This window comes from Saimiri boliviensis, chromosome 6 (genome assembly GCF_048565385.1).
Source record: "Saimiri boliviensis isolate mSaiBol1 chromosome 6, mSaiBol1.pri, whole genome shotgun sequence".
Classification (NCBI taxonomy): domain Eukaryota; kingdom Metazoa; phylum Chordata; class Mammalia; order Primates; family Cebidae; genus Saimiri; species Saimiri boliviensis.
The window spans coordinates 46460719-46470030 of NC_133454.1; the positions used below are offsets into that span (position 1 = coordinate 46460719).

Below are 9312 nucleotides of genomic sequence, written 5' to 3' on the forward strand. Positions count from 1 at the left end.
AATTCTTTTGTGGCTAGTCTGTGGAATTTAGTGAGCATTAAACTATTTCTGGTCTTCCTTACATGCCTATAGCATTTACTTGTGGAGACATATCCAAGCCACTGAACAATTTATACTTCAAAGGCACTGGCTCTGTAAAGGAAAAAGAGAATTACTTTTAACCTTGCACCTTGCTTCTGGGTCTTACTGTAACAACAAGGTTTTGACCACTAGGTAAGCTGAAGCTTCCTGCTATTGTCAGTTTGGTCTGTGATAAGTATGATCTTCTATTTACCTATAAATCATCCCAACCAGACCAGTTTAAACATTTAAATAAAATAAATGTAATCACAGTACAGACTACTGTAAATGAATAAGTTCCTTTCTGAAGTTAAGAAAGAAATGATTTTACTTTTCAGCTCCTTCCTATTTCCGCAGGACTATTACCATTTTGAAACACAACAATAAATGTGAAAATCTATGTAATGCAGAAGAATGAGCAATAGACTAGGAGACATTAGACCTTAATTATGGACCTTAGTCCTACCTATTAATTTCTTAGATTTTTCTCTAAAATGGACATAATACCTGCCCTACTCACCACAAATAATATATATACACAAACATACATATATACATATATACACACATATATACATATACATGAAAGTCTTCTGAAATGAAAAGCACTATGATAATGTAACATATACACAGTAAACTTTAAAGTGCTTAAGTGCTGTACATAAATAAATATAAGGATATTAGAATTTCCCTTGTAAATTATTCTTTGTTTCTTTATCTCCATTCCCACATATGCAGGATTCTGGAGCATCGCTATAGGCCTTCAAGTTTGTTGGATTTTTTTCTTTTGGCAAAGTTTCCAGTTTCAACCTTTGATCACAGTAATCTTTAAGTAGCAACCTGGAGCAGGCAGAATCAATCACCAATGTTCTCTGCCTAAGAGTCTCTTATAGGGCAGGTCTCCACTACATTTTTCACATAATGCTCCATACAAAATGATGTTATTTATACAACCTTAACACACTATGATAAACAAAGGGGCACCATGGCTCGCCAGTATCCATCCACTTGCCTGAAAGCCAAGGGGCTAAATTTGTCAGACACATCTGCAACAGTTGGGAAGCTCTGCCTTAAGTAGCCCCTCATTGTCCTCAATGCAGAGGGGAAAAGTACTATGATCAAATCCTAAAACCATAATGGTAAAAAAAAAAAAACAGACTATAATAAATAAGAATAAAAAGCAGATCCAGGTCTATCTAGATTCAGACATAGTGTTACCTGGTAATGGCTACTGTTAAAGCTGAGGTTCAGGAGAGAGATAGAAGAGGAAATAAAAACACTCTCCTAGGTGTAAATTAGGACTCAGGTAACTAAGGAAAGCAAAAGGCCACAGAGCAGCTGCGTTTTCCAGATCTTTGATATGTGAGCTGATGTGGGCACACATACATTCCATTTTCAGAGTCCACACACAAGAGACCAGACATCCAAAAACAAGTTTTACATTTCAGTTGTGTCATGTGACAGGTGTCTGTCAAAATTAGGTCAAGGCTGCTCTCAGCACACCACTGACCTACAGTGCTGATGAGGCTATTTCTGCTGTCAGTTAGATGTTTCTAACATAAACTTGTCCTAGATAAAGAAAATAAGACTGAAACAAAATATAAAATAAACTGGGCTGTATTGCCAGCAAGCTTCATTATTGATAGCTGACCAAGGGCAATCATCTCTGCTCCCTTTCCAGCCTCCTACATTGTGAACAGAATCTCCTATAAGTAAACAAAAGCTAAAAATCAAGCCTATCCTAGTTTGCTTCAGAAAACTGCTATAGTTGCCACTACCAAATTGAGCATTCTGTCTACAGGCTTTCCGCACACATCAGGACCTCTAGAATCCTTGTCATCTTAAACACTTGAAGTAACAACAGAATGAGAGAGCAAACTTTTCCTTCAATGAATGTTTACTTTAAAGGTTTTTACCAAATGCTCTGAAGACATGAGGGGTATGAAGCTCCACTGAATCATAATAAAAAAATAAGTATTTCTTCAAAGCACCGTGCATATTATGAATATACAAGTGTTATGTACATACACACATAACTTTGATATTATATCCCTATTTTTGTGATACTTATATTTTAGTGGCAATTTAAGTTGAAATCTAGTATATTTTAAGCTACAGACACCTTCTAGGAAGGCAAGTTTTACAATTACTTATTGTTGTTAAGTTGTATGTAACCCTGTAAGACATAACATGCCTTTATCTTGAAAAGAATAGCCACCAAGTCCTGGATGGAAAAATAAGAATTGTGAAAGAATTCAGACATCTGATTGGAAAGGATTTTACTTCTGTAGGTACCATCAGTTTTCTCACTTCTCCCTCATCTATGGAACATGTCCCACCTTTTGCCCTGTAGCCCTTTCACCAAATCATAACCTGGGAGAATGCTGAAGGCACAGAGGGTGATAAATCGCTTCATGACAAGCTTCACTTTAGAACTCAAAGCAACAACTGCACTAACTATTTAGGTATCTGAGACTTGTGAATTTTCAGTCTATGAATTACGACTGCCTATTTTAACTTAAGGGACTGAATCTTTAAAATTGATAATTACTTTTTACACATGTATAAGAAGAATATTCTTAACTTTTTTTTCATAAAACTATATTCTAGTCTATGAACTTTAGAGTCACAGAAATTCATTTTTCTTCTGCTGTGGTAAAATGCACTATTGTATTCAAATTTTAAGTAAGAATAACTATGAACACAAAGTTTTTTTCCCCCAGACTCAAGATTTGTGATATAAAAGTTAACTGAGTTGAGAGAGTTTCAACTGGATTTCCACATGATTTTCCATAGTGGAATCATCTGAGGCTTAGGATTCAGTGCACCCACACATAACTTTGAAATATACTCCTCTGAGTTTGTCTGGAGAATATGCCATGCTTTCCAATAGCAAGCAAGACTGAGGTAGCAGCATAGAGATCATACCTGGCTAAAAGCCCTTATACGTCTGCCTTGTACAAAACATCTGAAAATGTCAGACACCAAGGTATAAAAATCACCAAAGTAATTAGACCAGTGATTGTGTAATTGATTATCACTATAAGTCAATGTTTACTGAATATTTACCTAATGGTAGCAGTGAACATAAGCAGACAGAGAGGGTAGAAACACCACTTTCCAAAGAATGAATAATCTTTTTTTCAATTGAGAAAAGCCCAACTGTACTTTCCTTAGCTGATTATGGATAATTCAAACCTACTCTACACTGTTTCTTATGTTACAAACAATAACAAATGCAGCAATAGTCTCAATGAAAACATAAATGGACTTGGAAGAACTGGGTTCAAATTCCAGTTTTGCCACTTACTACACTATAGCCTTGACATAGTTCAGTTCCTTCTTTAGGGAAAAATTAATAACTACCTCATATAATTGATGTATTTTAAATACAGTTTAGCATTGACTTAACAAGTTTTTAAATTTTCTTTCATCTTCCATAAGTTATAGCTAACCCTTGTATTTTTATTCAAGTTCCTGCCTCATGATCTTTGATATTTATTGCTTCCAGTGATGACTGCTTTAAAGGATGGTATACATTCATATGCATGTACATGTTCTGATGTTAAATTTTAAAACTCAAACTCCTTTTGTTGCTTTACACCTGCTCTTACATGGTAAGATATACTAACAACTCCTGAACTTTTGGGGAAGTGTTTTCCTTTTTTTTTTAATATATATATTTTATTGCACTTTAGGTTCTGGGATACATGTGAAGAACTTGCAGGATTGTTGCACAGGTACATACATAGCAATGTGGTTTGCTGCCTCCATCCCCCCATCACCTATATCTGGCATTTCTCCCCATGTTATCCCTCCCCAACTCCCTACCCCCTGCTGTCCCTCCCCTAGTCCCCCCGAAAAGACCCCAGTGTGTGATGCTCCCCTCCCTGTGTCCATGTGTTCTAATTGTTCAACACCTGCCTATGAGTGAGAACACGTGGTGGTTGATTTTCTGTTCTTGTGTAAGTTTGCTGAGAATGATGGTTTCCAGATTCATTCAAGTCCCTACAAAGGACACGAACTCATCATTTTTTATGGCTGCAGGGAAGTGTTTTCATTTACATTTCATGACCCATAAAAACTAACCTTATGAGATCTGCAGTATATGGGTTATTACCCCATTTTACAGACAAAGAAACAAAGTCCAATCAGTTCAGAGGACACATGAGGGACAACTGAGGCCATTCCTGATTAATATTATTTTTATAATTCCAGGATCTTCCCCACCAAAACAATCTCATGTATCTAATTTCATACAATTTATTTTATGAGTAACACCAGAGAACAATTGAGTAGGATACTAGTTTAACTATGGTCATAATATTTTTCTCTGCATTAAAGAGTAAAACTAAAGCTTACTCATTAAGATGTTTAATTCATGCCCCAGTATAAGACACAAACATGGTCCAAGTTAGCCCTCGGGGGTGTTCTACCATAAGGTATTATAAACAGTTTTGGACCCAGAGAATTATAATGAAAAGTCAGAATAACATTTACAACAGCAGCTACTACATTAAAAAATGTTAAGAGCTATTTTAAAATTATTTTTTCTTGTCTGGCTTTCTGGGCCCATAAGTCTCTTTTCCCTAATTGAACACTCATCCTATTTAAAGAGTTTTCAATTAGTATGTGAAACCAAAAGGTCAGAGTATTTGAGTCTGATACAAATCATTCCTAACAAAAATGATTCTAATGTGTGCTTCCACTTCATTAAAACTATTCTGTGAAAATGTGGGTATCCTTAAGGATGTATTATTCCAGAATAATTGAAAGCATTATCTATGCTTTCTCTATATGCGATTATAGTTTAGAATCCAATTTTTAGGAATTACTGTACAAATTATTGTATATTCTTTTGAAGTGCCTCAGTGATAGAAAATCTTTGTCTTCTGAAAGTGGATTTGATTTTTTGAAACAGTGAAATCCTCTGACTAGTGAGTAAAAGTGAGTGATCTAGTTAGGCAATTATGCTTGAGATTAAAATAACAAATGTGGCTATAAAATAAAGAGACTGACTTCATATACAGCATCTATGCACTAGCTCTTCAAACATACCTACCTCAGGACCTTTGAACTTACTGCTCCCACTTCCTGGAATCTTTTTATACCACAGTTTTTTTAAGCCATAAAAGAGTTAAGGGACACTTAAAAGAGACCTTTCCTGAACACCCTAATGCAGAATGGTCTAGCTCAAAAACCACGTTTGTCTAATTCAGGGTTATGTTTGTTCCTTTTAATAACAGTTATCACCATTTATTATTATTATTATTATTTTGGTCTCTTCCTCTGACCTGTGCTGTCCAATACAGTAGCCAGTAGACACATGTGGCTTTTTAGACTTAAATTCAAATTGATTATAATTAAGAAGCTTACAGAAAAAAAGGACAAATTGTACTTCATCAAAAATAAGAAGTTCTATTCTTTTGAAAGACACAATTAAGAAACTAAAAAAGACAAGTCTGGGAGAAAACACAAAGCTGGGCAAAATATTTGGATAACTCATCAAAGATAACATATGGATGACAAATAAGCACATGAAAACATGCTCAACATAACTTGTCATTGAGGAAATGCAAATCAAAACCATTAGATACCACTTTGCATGTACTAGGATGACTGTAATAAAAAAGGTAGATAATAACAAGTGCTGGTGAAAATTTGGAGAAGTTGGACCCATATACACTGCCAGGGGGAATATAAAACCACTTTGGAAAAAACAACTGGACAGCTTCTTAAAAGTTAAATATATACCTAAAATATGACTAAGCTATTCCACATCTAAGTATTTACTCCCCCAAAATGAAGTCCCTGCAAAAAACTTGTACATGAATGGTCACAGCAATTTTATTTGAAATAGCCTAAAACTGGAAATAATCAAAAATGCCCAACAACAGATGAATGGATAAATTGTGGTCTATCCACATGATGGAATACTGCTCAACAATGAAATGAACTACTGATACATGCAAAACTATGAGTAAATCTCAAAGTAATTGAATTGAATGAAACAAGCCAAACAAAAAAGAATATAAAGTATGATTACATTTACATAAAATCTTTGAAAATGTGAATTAACCAATTAACAGAAAACAGAATTGCCTGGAAATGGGGAAGGAATTAAGGAATTAGAAAGGGACATGAGGAAACTTTGGGTGTGACAAACATGTTCCTTACCTTAACTGTGGAGGTGGTTTCAGAAGTACATATATGTATGTCAAAACTTATAGATTTACTTTAAATACGTACAGTTTATTGTATGTCACTTATACAAGTGGTTGGAGAATACATAAACAAGCAGGGAAGTGTAGATGAGGTGGGAGAAATGTAGATGAGGTGGGAGAAGTAGACAGGGCCAAGAAAAGGGGTCTGAATTTTTTAATAAATGTGATGAAAAGCCACTGCAGGATTTTAAGCAAGTGAGCAATATGATTAATTTACATTTTTAAAAATTATTCTGGTGCTAAGTGGTGACTGGATCAAAGAAGGGCAAGAAAGATGTTAGGCAAGTTTAGAAATTTCTCCAAAGGTACAAGTGAGAGATGGTGGCTTGGCTTTGACTACGTTGGCAATAGTGGAAATGAAGTGGAGAAATCCAAGACACATTTGGATTGACAGTAGCTTCTTTGACGGATTGGTTGGTGCAGAGGGAGGAAATGAGTTGAAAATAAACCCTAGAGTTTTGGCTTGGCTTGAACAACTGGGACACAAAGGTATGAATTATAGTTACAGGGAAACTGCAAACAGTAAGTGCTAACATTTATTAGGTGCCTATTATATGTCATTATTCACTGAATTTCACATTTAATCTTCCCAACAATGTTGGAAAGGTAGGTACTGGTTCGTTAATGTGTGAACCTGTTAAGTTTCAAAACAAATGATAGCATCTTAGGGATAGTGGCTATGATGAGTAAAAAGAATGTGGGAAAAGGGCGAAGCAACCCTTCATTTATTGGACAAGTATTACTTGAAAAATGATAATAAAGCTTCTCTTTAATGTTTCCCCTCTTTGGCAGTGTTACCCTTAGTAAAAAAGGAAGAAAACTAAATCTTTGATTTTCTTCCTATTCCTTATGTCTACAAAAAGAAAATGTTTTAAGTTTTAAAATTTATGTCAGTAGATGTAGGGCCAGCCTGATAAATTCACGTTTTATTTGGGAAGACTTGATTACACACACACACACACACACGCACACACGCACTCCCTCCATCTCCGAAGGGGAAAAGCGACAAGGACAAACCGCAGCACCAATACATCAAAGGCCCAACTGGCACTACAGACCATACATCATCAAGTTCACGGACACCTCTAGATGGCTCCGTGACACAGTCAGGTCCTTGGGAACTCCCACACATTTCTATACTCGCCACAAGGATCGTCTCTCTTCAACCGACCTCTAGCCAACCCAAGTTCCTGGTGGGAGGATTTATGAAAGGCAGTAAAATCAGGACAAGCAGGGAACCTGCGTAGCCCCTTTAAATCTCTAATGATAAAATGCATCCCTTAAGATATTTCTTAAGGAAAAGCTAGAAGATGCCTCTAATCCCAATTTGTTTCTAGGAAAGCTGGAGGGGCACCACTAAGACAAGGAAAAAAATAAAAATGCCAAATATCGGAGCATCTTATTCTGGGGGGTGGGGGGCGGCGAGGAGGCGGGGGGCGGGATAGGCAGGCAGGACTAGAAACATCCCCATCAGTTCCCTATGGAGCTGAACGGCCGAGGCTGGCAGCTCGCGACCCACGTGCACTTGCTCAGGGAACCGTTCCAACGAAACCTGACCCGGCTCGGAATCCTCCCAAAGCACCGCGGCCGTGTTTATCGGACTGGAACGCTACAAGTTGTCGCCGGCATGCCTCCTCCCAGCTTTGACAGGAACACGCGCTGCCCCCACGCCCACACCGACACGCGGCTCCCTCTCCAGCCTGGCCAGAGTCCCAGAGGCCAGGGGACAGCGCAGGCAGAAGTCCCCGCCTCGGCCCTCGGGACCCCCAGCCGCAGCCCCCCCGCCCCCAGCTGCCCGGTCACAGGCCCCGCCAACCTCCACGTCCCGGTACTGCCGACCGTTAGCATCCACAGCCGCCCCTCCAGCTGTGACCCCCACCTCGGAAACCCGGAATCATCCAGGGTCCTACTGCGGGGGGAGGACCCCGCCTATACCTGCCCCCCGAAACCCGCCGTGGGGCAGCCGCGCCTCGGCGTGCAGGTGAGGGGCAGAGCCCGCAGGCGCCGCAGCCCGGCCGCCTACCTTCCTCAGCGCCGGCTGCCGCTGCCGGGCGGACATCACCGGCCCTGACTTCGGGGCTGGCCCCGCCGAAGGGCAGTGCTCGCCAAGGCCGCTTCGGGGGGCCCAGGGGCACAGCCTAGCGTGGGAGGAAGGTGATCCCCCCACGCCAGCCCGCGCGCCTCGACTGAGGGAGGAGCCGGGCTGCCGCTCCGGCGGCGGATGGAGACGGGAGGGCGGCTGCGAGGTCGCTCGGGGAGAGATGACGGCTCTAGAAACGGAGAAGCGGGCGCTCCGCGGGGGGCGGCGGCGCTGCCGGCCGTCAGGGCGGGAAGTGTCCCGGAACTCACGTTAGGGGCCGCGAGCCCGGAGCGTCAAACCTCCGCGGCGTCCGCCTCGCGCGCTGCTGTGGCGGGCGCGGAGGGCGCGCGCCGGGGGTGGGGGCTGCGGCGGCGGAGGGCACGGGACCCGCTCAGCGTCCTCACCTTCTTGGTGCCGCCGCCTCCCGCGAGCCGAGACACTCCTGTCAGGGAAGAGGAGCGCCCCGGCTGTCCCCCTAGAGTCTCCTGCTGGGGGGACATCGCTTCCATGAAGAAAATCTTCAAGTCAGTCCCAGCGCAGGAGGAGGCTACGCGGTCATGGCCGCGGGCGGCGGGCCGGAGGGGCGAGGACGCGCTGGCCGAGGCGCGGCTGCGGTGCTCAGGCAGGTAGCCGAGCTCCGGGTGCGGGCAGCGCGCCTCCCGTCGGGGCCATGTACCTCCGCCTGCGCTCGGCACCGCGGGCTGCAGGCAGATGCGGCGGCGACAGCCCGTCAGCGCCGCGGCCCGCCCCTCCGCCCCGGGCGCAGGCGGTGGAAGGCCCGCCTCGGGCCCGCCCCCTCCGCTCTGAGTTCGCGGTGGAGGCGGCCCGCCCGCGCAGCCCTTCTCAGCGCTCCTCCCGCCCGGGCCCTCCTCGCCGCGTCCCGGCCTTCGGCGCACCGGGCGGGCGTCTCTCTCTATGTTAGCGCACCGGCCGCAGGCTGATCTTCTC

The 9312-nt window shown here is 42.3% G+C and overlaps 1 protein-coding gene across 3 annotated transcripts in view; it reads right to left on the reverse strand.

Annotated features, from left to right (window-relative positions):
- The window catches only part of ARHGAP20 (Rho GTPase activating protein 20), a 114933-nt gene extending 105837 nt beyond the window's left edge, over positions 1-9096 (reverse strand). For 2 of the 3 annotated variants that reach the window (XM_074400562.1, XM_039471507.2), the window contains exon 1: positions 8769-9096. In XM_074400562.1, the coding sequence (XP_074256663.1) occupies positions 8769-8873 (105 nt within the window). In that variant the 5' untranslated portion in view covers positions 8874-9096. Of the gene's footprint in view, positions 1-8307; positions 8617-8768 lie in introns of those variants that run through there. The other variant, XM_074400563.1, reaches the window with a different exon arrangement.
- Positions 9097-9312: the final 216 nt, after the last annotated feature.